We start from the raw sequence: 15429 nt of genomic DNA on the forward strand, positions 1-15429 counted from the left end.
CTATCCTACCACCAGTTGCATGCGGAATGTCCCATGTGGGTAAAGGTGTGTGTAACCTGTGTAACCTACAGCAGCCTTCTCTCCACCCCAGTCTCATGCTGCCACCTCCTTTCCTTCCCTTCCACAAATTCTCTCGTACCAACCTGGCTTCCTAGCTGTTCCCCAATAGGGCCAAGCGTGCTGCCCACTCAGGGTCTTTGCCCTGGCTGTTCCTTCTTTCTGTCTGGAAGGCCCTTCCCGGTTGTAGACTTGGCCTTACGTCTCTGCTGAAAGCTCACTTTGGATAGGCCTTCCTGGTTACCCTTTCTAAAGTAGTATCCCTTGTCACTATTGCTTTTCTGTCCTTTTTTTTCTTTGAAGCATTCATACACATTATATACATGTGTATACATTTATTGGTTTATTATTTGGCTCCCCTATTGGAATGTAAACCCGTGAGACAGGCACCTAGTTTTGTTTACCACGGTATCTCTAACGCCTAGCATGGTACCTAGCATGGCATGTAGTAAATACTCTGTATGGACTGTTGAATGACTGTATCAGGCCTGCGTCCTAAAGCAAGTAATATTTAAGAAGAAGGAATCAAATCATAGCATTTTAAGAGGGGAAAAGACTCAGGGCTCTCTTTGTAGGGCTTTATCATACAATATTATTAATTCATCTAATAAGCATCCAGCACTGTTTATGTATGAAGCTCTTTGCAGACAGTCACTTACAGCCTTCTGATTCATACAGGGACGGGAAGCTCCCAAATTTTCAGAGCAGCCCATTATTTTGTGAGACACCCATAATGATCTAGGGACCTTCTTACAAAGTACACTGGGGAGAAAGCTGTCTCTATGATTCCTGCACTCTGATCTTAGTTCTTGAACCACTGGAAAACACAATAAACATACATGACACTCCTTCAAATAAGTGGAGAGAGATAGTGAGCATGGTCTCCCCTACCCTGAGGCCTAAACATCACTAGTTCCCTCAATTGTTCTTCTAGTATCCCAGTTTTCAGATGCCTTCCTACCCTGGTTGCCTTCCTCAAGTTTGTTCTTCAAATGTTGGAGTTTCAGGTCTAGTCCTGTCAGTGCAGAGTGTTTTGGGACCAAGGAACCCTGGTCCATCCCACATGTTCCTATCAGCACAGCCTTCAATGGCTCGTCTGTGTTGGCTGCCATGGTAGAAGCCTCCTTCTTAAGCCTCTGATAAAGACTAAAATCATTAAGCTCCATTTTACATTGTCTCGAGTCATGTGGACCCTCCCTGACTCTTCATAGTTTTTTTGGTTTGGGGGTTGTTTCTGTTCTTTAGCATTTTGAGATTAAAGCAGCCGTAGACTTGTGAACAACAATAAACTTAACCTGCACTCTTTTTAAAAAACAGCGGGTGTAGGTAAAGTTCTATCACCAAACCCTGGTGAAGGAGATGGAACTCTGGAAGTTCAGCAATACCTGCAAAGCCTCGAACTCCTTTCTTCCCTCTCCGTATCTTTCTCTGCGTCTGTCTCCCTCTCCCCTTCCTTCCAGCAGCCCCTCACTTCCCCATAGCTTCCTTGCTCTCCCTCATTCCATTGCTTTTATTAATCCTCCTTCCAATTAGAAATATGGAGCTAACATATACTGCTAGCATTTCTTGCACTTCCATCACTAATATTTTTTGCCATACATGTGTAATTTACAGATTAAGGAAGCTGCACATTTCACACTTGTCTAAGGGAGAAATAACTAATGTTAAATGGCTTCTTATGTGTAGCCCTTGGCTAATTTGTTTTGTGGCCTTGGATAGAAAAAACTTTCAGCCCCAGCCTTAGGTTCTTCTGCATGATTGGTTCCCATTTCTGCCCAAATCAGCGATTTCCCATTGGTGGTTGGACACTAGGGCTTCAGTGCCGAGGCGGCGTTTGCTCTGCTGATGCTGCTGTCATTTTGCATAGAGGTGGCAGGGAAGGAGGCCAAGGTCGAGGTTTCATCTCTGAGGCCATTTAGCTTTCCCTGCCTCTTCTGCATTTGCAGCCCTGCCTGGGTGTGTGGAAGGTGGGAGGGGAGAGCAGGGGCTGAGCTCAGGCCTGGGCTCTTCCTAACAGCTAATTTTGTTTTCCACCTTTCTTTCCTCTTGCTTCAAGGAGGATGGAGAGGCCTGTAACTTTGAGGGTGTGGGCCTTAAGTTAGGAGTCTTGAGAGAATGTCCTAAGGTTCGATTCTACAATGGGGTAACTGTGTAGCCTTGGGTGAGTCATAGAGTTAGTTTCTACCCAGTTTCGTCAATTGCTAGGGAAGTTGGATTAGATACAGTGCTTCCCCAAAAGTGGCATTGATGGGGTCCTTTATTTCTTTGAAGCATTTTTTAAAAGCTATCTGAAAATGGAGCAGACGCTCATACCACGGCTGTGGGATGTGTCCCGGCCTCGGAGTCTGATTGGCATGTTTTCTTAGATGGGTTACGCTGGGGGCTGGAATAGGCAGAAACTTTGAACTGCCAGCTCCTGGGGTCTCTGAATAGTAACACTGAGGAAATGAATTAACTTCTGTTTTGCTGACAGTTCCTCCACTCGGGGGTCCATCCCAGACTCCAAGGCAGAAACCCTGGGCTGCTCCCCGAAGACTCCAATGGGATTTCCTTAGCAGACAGCTCCCGCAGTCCACAAGCGTCCCAGCCAAGTTGGGCTTCAATCTCCCAATCTGATTTCAGCAGCCAGAATTAACCCTATCTGTATCTGTCAGCTGGGACAGTTGATTTTTCTGAGTGGTTTTAGTGGAGAGCTTTGCCTCAGAAAGTGAATAAAGGGTTTGCCTTCTATAATCTAGATGATTCTCCAGAGCCATTCCCCACTGCCACCCCAACCCCTCCCCTGGCCTGTTTGGCCATTCAGCAGGCACTTACTGAAAGCCAGCCCCTCTGGGGAGGGCACCAAGGTGACCCTGAGACCTCGGACCTTAGCAAGGCTGTGTTGGGGGAGAGATAGGAGGAAGAATGGCCTTCAGCAGCTCTCAGGGCCCTGGTGGACAGGGGCAGGTTGCCTGGGAGGGACAGAAGGGTAAAATTTCCATTGTCTATGAGGGGAAGCACTTTGTAAACCGTAACATGCAGCACCAAGTTGTGTCATTATTTTTGCTGCACATCAGGGAGGCTAGCAGAGGGCTGAGATGGAAGGAAGCACCGGGTTTTTGCCAGAGGGCACTGATGGGTGGGGGGCCTGGGAATCCTACTCTGGATTTACACTTGATCCCTGTGGCCATTAAAAGCTTTTGGACAGGGGAGTAATGAGACATGATGTGATGTGATCAAAGCAACGTTTTAGGAAGATTGAGCAGGATTTGCCCTCTTTGCTCTCTAGGCCTTGGTCTTCATTCTCTGTGGCTTTTCTGTTGCATGGGTGCAGTGCTGTGGCTCGGTAAGAAGATCACCAAGAATGGCTGTGGTTTGTGTTGTGAATCACCGAATTGTCAGCTCATGGATCTGAGTAGTGATTGGTGATCCTGGTCTCTCCTCTCCTCCCACCCCAGGCATCTTGGAGGCCACGCAATGACCTGTGAGAGGAAAGACATCAGATGGGACAATGCCGGACTCCCACTTTCGGAACCCAGCACCCGGGGCCTCTGGGGGGTGTTTTTATATCCTGATGTGTGGTTCTTAAAAACTTGTAATTAATTTTACAAATTGATGTAGTTGTACTTAACTTTGGTGGTGCTGATATGTTTTAAGAGATTAGATGATTGAGTTTCCCATTTCACTCACCCAGGGTAACTGCCCCATGTCCCAGATTTCCTTTCTGGCATCCCTCAGTGATGAATCCTGGGTCCCTTGGCCCACGAAATTGGCCACATTCTTTCAGGAACGGTGACTGAATTTGGATGTGGAGTGGGCACTCAGGCTGAAAGCGTATGTACCGAGAGAATTTTGAAACTAGAGGGACCTTATTTCTGTACTCAGGCTCTCTTGTCCAGTGTATGGACTAGAGGACTTGGAGAAGCCCAGAGAGTGGTAGTGACTTCCTGAAGGGTACACAGCAAGTTAGTGGCAAGGCAGACCAGAGCCCAGGTCATCAGAGTGCCTGACAAGTATTCTGTGCACTATACCTCAGTGCATCTTGGCCCCCTTTCCTTCTCTTCCCTGGTTACTGTTCACACACCACCTGCTGGGACTCTGCTTCCAGTGCCTACCACTTCAGTCTTCCAGCATTCACTGAAGGTAGGAAGGAACAACCATTTAGAAGAGTCAAGTCTGTGGCTGGGTGTGGTGGCTCATGCCTGTAATCCCAGCACTTTGGGAGGTGGAGGCAGGTGGAACACATGAGGTCAGGAGTTTGAGACCAGCCTGACCAACATGGTGAAACCCCATCTCTACTGAAAATACAAAATTAGCCAGGTGTGGTGGTGGGCGCCTATAATCCCAGCACTTTGGGAGGCTGAGGCAGGTGGATCAGCTGAGGTCAGGAGTTCTAGACCAGCCTGACTGACATGGTGAAACCCCGTCTCTACTGAAAATACAAAATTAGCTAGGCCTGGTAGTGGGTGCCTGTAATCCCAACTACTTGGGAGGCTGAGGCAAGAGAATCGCTTGAATCTGGGTGGCAGAGGTTGCAGTGAGCCGAGATCGTGCCACTACACTCCAGCCTAGGTGACAAGAATGAAACTGTCTCAAAATAAAATTAAAAAAAAAGAAGAGTCATTGAGTCTGTGAGATTTTCACTGGGTCATGTAACCTGCCAGTTCTAAAACCTTCATCTCCCCTTTTCCACACTGCAGCTCACATCCCCCAGCAAAGCTAGACCCAAGACCCCTCCTTCCCTTCTTCAGACCCCAAAACAGTTCCTGCTCCTCCTGTGAACACTTTTAAGACTTTTAACACTATACATGCTCTTAAACCAGTCAGGCCTGGGCTAGAGGCCGGGCAATCATGGAAGGCTTCCTGCAGGAGGTAGAACTGACAGGTCCTTGATGTAGAGTCTATACCAGCTGGTAGGTTAGGAAGGAGGTTTAAGGGGAGGAAGCAAAGGAACAATATCAGGGAGGGGCCCAGCTGGGATTTACCAGCTAAATAGGCCCATTTGGCAAGCCCAAAACTCAGGTCCTGCAGCCACCCCAGCCTGCAGAGTACTGCCCTGAGTCTGTTTCTGGCTGGAGGAACATCTGCAGTGGAACCAGCTCCTCTGCTTTGGTGAAGCAGAAACCCAAGTCCCTCTCACACCCACGGGAGGAGAGAGAGGAAGCCGGTTCCAGGCGGTGCAGGAGCAAGTCACAGGGTTTATGTTAATGAGGGCCCTCCCCGCGCCGGCGGCTTAGCCTATGAGCTGGGGCCCTGGCAGACAGCTTAATTACCGCTGCAGCGGGCCTCAGCTTGTGTTCCTTGGCTCCCTAAAATAATAAGGATGGCGTCACTGACTTCCCCGGGCCATGTGCTCCCCGCCTGCCTTCAGAGCTCTATTGTAGGAAACAAACAACAACAACAAAAATATCAGAGACATGGATGCTTTTTTCTTGGGGAGATTTTTTGTTTGTTTTAAAGTAATAGGGGACTCTGCCCCTAGTTAAGATTTTAAAAGATCTTTGAGAGGTGTGGAGATCCAGATCTACTACTGTTGAGACTACAGGCCTCCTGTTAGCAGAAACTTGAAAGCTACATGGGTGATCTGTTAATTCCGTGGTCTTCCATTGGGGATGTGAGTTCTGATGCCTGGTGGTGGTGTGTTCTGCCAGGAAACGAATCGCTCACGGTGACTCTGGGCCCAACTCTGGACCTTGCTTCTTCCTCTGGAAAAAGAGAGCTGAGCTACACCAGAGTTTTGCAGACTGTGGGTCACGCTACACATATTTTGTTCTAAGTAACGTAAGAAAGTAATTGCAAGTGTTAAGTTTTGTTTTCAGTTGTGTGTGTCTATATACATATAAAAACATGTGTACTGAGCCACGGTGTAAAATGTGGAAAGCCACTGGCCTAGGAGATCCCTAAGACCCTTCTAGCTTTCAAAGTGTCTAACTTTTCTCCCAGAGCTGTTGCTTTTCCCTAACATGGAACCTGACTGATTTTTGCAGGTTTTGCCACACTGGCTGTTCAGCAAAACAATCGATTTTATGGTTAAAACAACAAAATCACAAGCATCTATCACCCCAGTCTAAAACCTCGGTGTCTCAGACAGTTTGGCCTTCTAGCTGAAATGGGATCTGCAACAGGGGATGGCCCATTTAAAAGCTGACCTATTTAAAACCCACGAGCACCAAAAAACACAGGGTCAATTTGATATGAGTCTTCTCTTGTGTGCAAAGACTGGAACCTGAAAACCAGATTGGTCAGGGACTGACAAGGTTGAAACCAAAGCTACAAATATTTATTGAATTCTTGCTCCATGCAGGAAAAGAAAATCAAAGGTGGTCAGGGTTAGTGTGAAAAACAAAACAAGGTGTGAATGTAAAAATCCAAACGGGTTTGTTTTGAGCACACCATTCCTGGTTCCCCACTAGGTTAAAAGACCTCGTATTTCTGTAAGGAAGCCATACAGACAGCTTAATTGACTCAAATCTGCTAACCTGCCTTTTGTTTCCATTCTTGTGCCTTGACTATACACAACAGTAAAGATGGCCATGGAAAAAGGGGAAGGCAAGTGGCTTTTTCCAAGCTGGGGATGCTCTAAGTACATTCTTATTTAATCCAACTCTAGGTGATGGACATTATAGTCACTAAAGGAAACGAAAGCTCAGAAAGGTAAGCTGGGCTAAAAAGAAGAAAAATTGAACTTGAGCCAGTTCTCTTGGACTTGAGAGCCTGCCTTCTGTCCACCTTTCCATGTTGCCTCAGGAAGTACTAGAAAAAGAAGGAGCAGTTCTTACTGTAAGCTTGCGTCTCTCTGGTCCTGTCCTTCAAAGGGCTCTGTTTCAGGCCCACACTGTCCACTTTAATCAGGGCCAGCTTCACAGGCATGCGACCCGTGCAGCATGCACTTGGTTTAATGCGCTGCTGTCACTGTCTTGGAATTCTTAATAATTTTTAAGCAAGGGGCTCTGTGTTTTTCATTTTATGCTGGGCCCTGTAAGCCAGTCCTGGCTTTTGATACAGTGTATCTCCTCTGTAGGTCCTTCTGGGTCCCCCTCATCTGCCTTTAGTGTGCCTGTTCTGTCTGGTAGAGGCATTTGAAGAACGCACCCTGGCCCGGCCCATGTCCTGCTACCTGGCACACTGGACTAGAGTTGTTTACTGGTGGCTGTCTCCTCCCAGCCGGCCACCACACCTCTTGCTGGCAAGGACCCCGACCTTGGCTTACTGTTTCTTACGTGTCCCCTCAGCCAACAATGTCGCAGGCGTGCCCCATGTGGAGAGGGCTGGGGACCTGCATGCAGAACACTGGGTCAGTCAGGTCGGGGGGAGTGTGCACAGCTGACCTGCTTCTCAGGGGCTTATGCTTGTCTTGGGGCACAAGAAAGACTCCAAAAAAAAAAAACACTGGTGTTTATAAAAGGTAGGGTTCACTCAACATTTATTCGTCATACTGTTGAGTACGTTTCATGACAGTTTGACTCACCTCTATATTCCCGGCACCTAATGTTATACCTGGCGCAATAAACAGGACATTTGTTAAGCAGTTGCTCTGGTCTCCGCTCCCTGCTAGGCTGATTACGGAGGACAGTCCCTGACCTCTAGGAGGATCGGATGCTTAATACACGATTAAATGATTCATGCAGCAGCTGCCCTTGGTGCCCCAGGATGCACAGAGCTGGGCTGGACAAGGCTTCCTGGGGAGGGGAACTGGATTTGTAGAGTAAGAGTGAGAGATAGGGGGTGCTGAGGTTGGATGAAGGGGAGGGAGCTGCAAGAGTGGAGAACCTTGGAGGTCATGTGTAGGAACTTGAATTTTTCCCAAGGCAGTGAGAAGCCAGGAACGTTTTTCAGGCTGGAGTTTACCCTTTATAGGTTAAACAGATCTCATCATCCCCTTTGTACAGAGGCAGAAGCCTGAGGCCTGGAGGAAAGAGCTGAGATCATTGAGCCAGTTGGGTCCTTGCCCTCTAGTTCGAGGCCTGTTCCCAGTAATCCAGGCTGCCTCTTGACCACTTCCATCCTCATAGTCATAGAGACCTGGTTTGGAGGCAAAAGCAGGCTTGAAGTGACTTGAGGTGACAGTGCAATGTTGGGAACAGAGAGGAAAGGCCAAATTTGAGAGATTTGTAAAGACAAGATTTCAGTTTAAAACAACAAGTTGTTCCTTAGAGTAATCACGTATTTGTGTTTATCATGGAATTTTCAGGTTCCATTGGTGAAAAATGACTGACAGGTCTTTGCTTTGGGGACAAGTTTTTCAGGAAGTACAGGACCCCCAGCGATCTGACATCTTGGGAACCTTCATTGCCTCCTCACTGACCTCTCTTACGAGTATGAGGGCCCCTTTTAGGTGTTCACTTGAGGAATGAAGCATTGGGTCCTGTGTAGGTTTCTCTTTGGGGTGTTGGAAAAGTTCCTGATACAAGCAGAGTAATTTCAGTTCAACTAGATAGAGTAACCACGTTTGGATATTTTTAAATGGCCAGTGGAATTGGGGAAAAGTCTACAAAAGTACAAATTTTCAGTTTAATTTTAACTTTGCACTTCGCTCACATCCAGGACTTGGCAGGGGAAGTGGGCCTTGATTTTTTTTTTTTTTCTTTTTTTTTCCTTTTTAAAGCAGAACACACCCTGGATGGAAAAGGGATGTTCTCTTCGCATGGAAGGGTTAGAGCCAAGTACAGAGGAAATGGGTTGGTATTGTAGCAAGAGTTCAGGGGTGGGTCTGGTCTTTGAAACTAGAGCACTAGGAAAGTGTGGCCCTCGTGGAGGCAGGCAGGGAAGGGGATGGGATGTCTTTCACAGGCAGCTGTTGGGCTGGCGTTTTTGTTTTGTCCTGTTTGGTGCATTTCAGATACTTCACAGCTCACCTGCTGCTCCCATTGGGACCCCTTTTCACCTCACAGCGAAGCAGTGGGTCTTTCCCCCATGCGGTTTGGGCTTTTTGGTGGTATCAGCAACCTCAGGTGTAAGCCCTGTCCCCTCCCTCCCCTCTGTGATCCCACCCTGCACCGTGCTGAAACCAATCAGGGAGGAAATGCAGAAACAGTGGGGATTCTGAAGACCTCACCTTTAAAAGGATGGGGATTTCCCAAGAGAGTGGAAGCAACCTCTTGCTGTTTGGGGAACAGCAGGGTCCCAGGTCCCTCGCTGTATCCTTGCCCACTCCTGCAGCGTCATCTGAGCCAGGGCAGGGTTGGGCTCTGTGCTTTGGTTGCTAAGGATGTGTAACCAGAGCAGAGACCTCTGGGGGTGGTGCCCACCTGGTTGGTAGAACAGTTAGAAGAGGAGCTGAAAAGGAACAGTTACAGCCGTAGGGGCGGAAAGGTGTATTCCCTTTCCTCACCCATCATAAGAGTCATGGCCAACACTTAACAAAAGAAAGGCTAACAAAAGAAAAGCATAACAAATTTATTCAATTAAAGTTGTGACGTGAGAACCTTCAGAGAAGACGACCCAAAGACCCAGGGAAACTGCCTATTTTTGTACTTAGGTTTGACGAAGAAAAGACAGCCATGAAGAAATGTGACTGGACAAAGGGGTGTAGGCTGAGAGGGAACCCAGAAAGGCCTGTCTGTTCAGATTCTTTGTGGCCTCCAGTGTAGCATTCCTTCCTCCTGGATATGGGGCAGGACCTCTCTGGAATGAGGGTCTTCAAGGGAGAAGGGAGAGGAGACAGTAGCTTTCTCAGTTTTGCTTTGGGAGATAGAAATTCTACTTTCTGTGACCTGCCTTGGGGAAGAGAAGTTCTGGATTCTATGACTTCTGGGGAGACAGAGTGAGAGAAATTCACAGAGCTTGCTTCTGAGGCCTTCCAGTCTTCTTTAGTTCAAAGTACTCAGCACGCCAAAGCTCCTTACATTGGGGTATTGTGTTCTGAGCCCCAACACAGTCAAGAACTTGTAGAATTGACTTGGGGGTCTGGAGAGAGCTTGCACCTAAGCCTCCTGTCCCAGGAAGCCACCAGGGGCCCCTCCTCATCTTGTGGCTAACACCAGCCACCTAAGTGCAGTAGGCACCCACCCTCCTGTGACCTTCTTTTGGGATTTTAGGATAAGCAGTTCGGATGTGCCTTTAAAACAGAGAACACACCCCAAGGAGTGGTTATGGGGATTAAACAAGACTGTGTATGAAGCACCTAGAGTGTGCCTAGCGAGTGCTCGAGAAAGGTACGATGATTATTTTTAATAAAAGCACTAATAGTGGTTGCTTGCTTATTGTCCTCGAGAGGAGCAGCCACCAGTTTTGGTGCGGTGGTAGGACCCAGGGACTGGCCTCGTCACGACTCCGAAACCTATGTCTATCTGTAGCATTCCTGGGCAGGGGTGACAGGCAGCACTGTTCCTCTCCAGGAAGGAGGCCAACTTCCTAGATGAATTCCCTGGGCTCCCCAGCACCGCATTCTGAGGTCCTCCTCTCCTTGGCAAACAGCAGTAAGAGGAGAAGCCATTGACCTGTCTAGAAAAACCGCATGTCTGCAGTCTTTGAGGGTAGACTGGAATCTCTTCTCATATTTGCCTTGCTTTGGTGGAGCTTCAAGAATTCCCAGGCCTTCCAAGGAAACCAATTACTAAAGAAGACTGTGGACCATGTGACTCCAGTGTTTACTGCAAATGAAGGAGATGTCTCCCCTCCCCCAATACAGTTACTCTCCCTCCATCTGCACTGGTCCCCTAAGGCCTGGCTTCCTGGCTCTATACTGCTTTCCTGCCCTGGGGCAGAAGGCCTCAGAATTTATTCCCAGGCACTCTTGCCATGACCTTGAGAAGGTGGCTTGACCTGGACATCTGGATCTCAGGGACTGGGGGGTGGGAAAGGACTGAGCCTCCCCCTCCCAGACCCAAACAGGAAGGTGGGTCTTGGTGACCATTTCCTAGGCTGAGAACTCCTTAGCTCCAGGAGAGGGCTGCGCTCCCTGGCTGTCCCGCTCTGTGGGCTGTGCTAGATGAAAGCCACAAATTGCTGCTGTCCCTGGTGGAGCGGCATGCCTCCACCCACCAGTGAAGAATGAAGACAGGGCCCTGCAGGACTCTGAGATCCAGATGTACCCCAGTGCTCCCCTGCTCTGCCCACTGGCAAGAGGGGGCTGAGGAGGGCCATAGCAGGCCTCACGTGGACTCTGTTTCTATCTCCTTTTCACCCATATCTCTACTTGGCCCAGAGATGCCTGAGTAAAAGGGGTACCTGATCACTCTGGGCCCAGAAGGAAGAAGGTAGGCATGTCGTCCTGCTCAAAGGAGCAGGAGCGGCCCTGGACAGGGACAGGTTAGAAAGCCTGGCTGCTTATCCAAGAGAAGAAAAGGCCCTGAGGGGCAGGAGCAACCCTTCGAACAATGCCGTACTGCTGTTGAGAAGGACAGGCTTGTACCATGTGACCCATTGGTGAGAAATCAGGGCCTGTGGATGGAAGTTCCAGGGAGGGAGGCAACGAATCCAGTTGACATTGGTAAGTGTTTCCTGGCACCTGCAGGGAGCTTGGGCTGCTGCGTCTTGGGCTGAAGGGACTCTTTCAGATACCGGGTGCAAGCGGGATCACCTTTAAGGTGTCTTCCAGTCCAGAGAGGCCAGGTTTCCCAGAAGCTGGCTGCTCTGGGGCAGGATGGAGAACTCTGGGCCAGCTACCACACGCCGGGTCTCCCTTGCTTACTCCAAGGGTCATTTTGTGCCTGCGACCTGGTTACTCCTCTCGGCCTGTCTTCTTACCTTCATCAGAACCTGCAGTTTCACCTTCAGCTAAGTCTACCTCTTAACAGCCCCGTGAGAGGGTGGCCTTTTATTCGTTCTTTCTACTTCGTTAGAAATAAAGGATTTAGGACCCAAATTGTGGGTAAGGGAGCTGAGTGGGGAAAAAGACAGCCACAGAAGTGCCTCCAAAGACAGACTTTGAGACAGACCTCAGCATTTCATTATGGGCCCATCCTAGGTTTGTGGGTTTCCGCTCTCCTTCCACATCTATGCTGGACCATGAAGAGCAAAGTCTAGACCTGTGCTATCCAATGTAATAGTTACTTGTGTCTGTTTATACTTAAATTAATTGAAATTAAATAGAATTAAAAGCTCCATTCCTTAGTCTCACTGGCTGCACTGCAAGTGCTCCATGGCCACACGTGGCTAGTGGCTCCTGTCTTGGACAGTACAAACTGTTGCCATCCTTGAAGGAAGTTCTATTGGACAGTGCTGGGCTAAAGGTGGGAGAGTTGGAGAAGCCCCTGGTCTGCTGCCCCTGCCTCAGGACAGGCCACATGGGTACTGCTGTGTGAATGCCAGCTACAGGGGCGGGCTCTGCTGTGATGGCAGGAGTGGGTGAAAGCAAATGGGCATGTGGGGGCATTGGGGTGGCGAGCCAAGCCCAGAAGTCCCTGACAACGCTGTGGCTGATGTGTGTGCATTTTGGGATAATGTGAGAACAGGGTTGGAATGAGACCATCAACCTTGCAAAGGCAGCAGGGCTTACTGGGTTTGTCTTCTGCGGTCCAGCCAAGGCTCCTGTCTGGAGTGGCCCCCTGGTTCTGCAGCTCAGCTCACCACAGGCTTCCTCTCACCCAAATGTTGAAAAGGCAGAAAAGTCAGGGTGGGCAACTCCATCCTGTGGTCGTCGGCAGCACAGTGATCCGGAAAGCTAGAAGAAGTGACGGAATGACGAACTGCTTCCTGCCTCTGTCTCCCTGTCCCCCAAGGAGTCCTCTAACACCCTTCCCCTGCTTCAGCCCCATTCCTCACCCCCACTCACACAGTTGGGCCTTCTTTCAGGTGAAAGAACTTGTCCTGGACAACAGTCGGTCGAATGAAGGCAAACTCGAAGGCCTCACAGATGAGTTTGAAGAACTGGAATTCTTAAGTACAATCAACGTAGGCCTCACCTCAATCGCAAACTTACCAAAGTTAAACAAACTTAAGAAGGTAAATAGAGTGTTTGGAGTCTGTGTGTGCTGGGAGGCGGGGGTGGGGAGAGGAAGGGTTATTACCTGTGTTTAGAAAGCGTAATTGAAGGGAAAGCCAGGTGCTTGCACTAACATGCCAGACAATTCCCTGAGACTGCTTTCCCTTCTTGCCCGTCTGGGGAAAGCCAGGCAGCTCTGAGCCAGGAGCCTTCATTTTAAAAGCCTTTTCTGATTTTTCTCTCCCTGCCTTGTTTAGCTTGAACTAAGCGATAACAGAGTCTCAGGGGGCCTGGAAGTATTGGCAGAAAAGTGTCCGAACCTCACGCATCTAAATTTAAGTGGCAACAAAATTAAAGACCTCAGCACAATAGAGCCACTGGTAAGTCATTCGGACCCTCCCCTCCCGGCAGGGGTAGGAGGTGGGAGGAACTGGCATCAGCGAATTTTACTTTTGCATTTGTCCTTTTCCCACTTAATTTCTTTGACTCTCATGATGTGCTATGAGATAGAATTGAGCTATTGTTTCTGCTGAGTCCATAGAGAAACTGAGGCCCAGAGAAGTTAAATACCTTGACCAAGGTCACACAGACAGAACGGGCAGCTATTGTACGAGTAGGGTAGAACCCTAGTCTCAATTTCTGCTCTCCTGCTTTTCCAAAACTCATAGTTTCTGCTCAGCTTTGGAAACCTGAGCTGTCATGTCTTCAGGTTCAGGGCATGGCTTGTTGCCCCTTTTTGGGAAGGGAGGAGCAATCCAAGAATTAAACTGTCCCTGGAGGTGGACTCCAGTTTTCTCCTTGGGTCGCTGGTCCCTGAACTGTGGGAGATGAGTCAATCCTGACATAGAACCCTGGAATGACTGAGAGCTGTGTGGTGTGAGAGCCTTGTGCAGGCAGGCCTTCCTCAACGTGGTGTGGAGAAGAGTGACCCCTGGTCACCAGTCCTTGGTGCAATAGTGAACAGGCTCTCAGGGGCCTGGGCAGGGTTTCTGGCTCCTCTGCTCATCCTTGTAGAGATAGACATCCCCTAAGCTTCACTGTTTTACCAGCCAGAAAGGGGCAGGTCATGTTCAGAACAATGTTTTCTTTATTACCAGGATCTGATTTGCTGTATTCCTTTGATTTTTAAGGAAATCAGCTGTAGGATGTGTCACTGAAAACAACTCTTTTGGAATAGGAAATATTACCACATGAAGTAAATACACCTGTTGTGAATATACATACAAGAGTCACCTCATAAGGCCAGGCGTGGTAGCTCACACCTTTAATCCCAGCACTTTGGGAGGGCGAGGCGGGTGGATCACCTGAGGTTAGGAGTTCGAGACCAGTCTGGCCAACATGGTGACACCCCCATCTCTACTAAAAATACAAAAATTAGCCGGGCGTGGTGGCGGACGCCTGTAGTCCCAGCCACTCAGGAGGCTGAGGCAGGAGAATTGCTTGAACCTGGGAGGCGGAGGTTGCTGTGAGCTGAGATCGCATCACTGCACTCCCGCCTGGGTGACAGAGTGAGGCTCCGTCTCCCAAAAAAAAAAAAGGGCGGCAGCAGCACCTCAGGCATCTTAGAATTGGGGAAAGGCCAGGAGGACAATTGGCCACGTTTGCCAAATTTCTGTTCTGGGTTTATAGGGGAGGTGGGGTATCCCTCAGATTGGGTTGGAGTTTTCAGGGTTTCTGTCCCAAAAGGCACTTCTTGCTCTCCATGAATGCTCATGGGACTTGCTGGTGGCCAATGTGGCAGAACAGGACACTGGCATTTCTTTTCCAAACTCTTTACCTGTCCATCAATGGCATTGGGGCCAACTAGTAGAATGTACTTCCCACAGAACTTCTTTTCAGGCCTTCCACTGGTCTTCTAGGAGAAAGCCAAACTATTCTGATCTGTCTGGAAGTCTTGATTTTATGTTATTACAAAAGGAAAACATCTTTGAAGTTCTGTGTATGGGCGAGGTATGGGGATTGAGCATATAAAATCCTTGTAAAACATTGTGATTTGGTCACCGTTAGGGATCAGGCACTCAGGCACGCCCATGTTCACACTTTCCACTGCCCCCTGCCCAGATCACCTGTGTCTCAGTGCTTTCCCTGCCCCTGCTTGTCAGTGTGTGTTGCCTCACCTCCCTGGGGCAGGAAGCTGCTTTTTGTAGGGGGTGCTGGGCTTGCCTACACAGTCCACTGTCAAGACTTCCTCCCTGTCCTTGGCTTCTGCTGAGAATGACCCAGGTCTCAACTGCAAGGTCGTAGAGAGAGAGCAACCTAGCTCCCGACATTGACTCCAAGGAGCAGTGGTTTTACTCCTTTGTTAGACCTGGCCCCCTTTGGAATGGGGACTCAGCCTGGGATGGGATTTTTTTGGTGCCTCGAAGGTGGATGAAGTGGGAAGTCAAAATGCAACTCAGTTACTTTCAAGCACTATGATCCTTCACTTCCTGGGCCTCAGTTTCCTCTACCATCAAACAGGGATAACATTGGCTAGAACCCGTCTGGTGTGAAGCTTTGACAGAGCACATGATATCAGATACTACAGG

The 15429-nt window shown here is 48.9% G+C and overlaps 1 protein-coding gene across 1 annotated transcript in view; it reads left to right on the forward strand.

Annotated features, from left to right (window-relative positions):
- ANP32A (acidic nuclear phosphoprotein 32 family member A) overlaps positions 1-15429 on the forward strand; it is a 41588-nt gene that overhangs the window by 19792 nt on the left and 6367 nt on the right. Inside the window, exons 2-3 of the mRNA XM_010363637.2 lie at positions 12772-12921; positions 13159-13281. Coding sequence (XP_010361939.1) covers positions 12772-12921; positions 13159-13281 — 273 coding nt within the window. The remainder of the gene's footprint in view (positions 1-12771; positions 12922-13158; positions 13282-15429) is intronic.

This window comes from Rhinopithecus roxellana, chromosome 5 (assembly GCF_007565055.1).
Source record: "Rhinopithecus roxellana isolate Shanxi Qingling chromosome 5, ASM756505v1, whole genome shotgun sequence".
NCBI lineage: Eukaryota > Metazoa > Chordata > Mammalia > Primates > Cercopithecidae > Rhinopithecus > Rhinopithecus roxellana.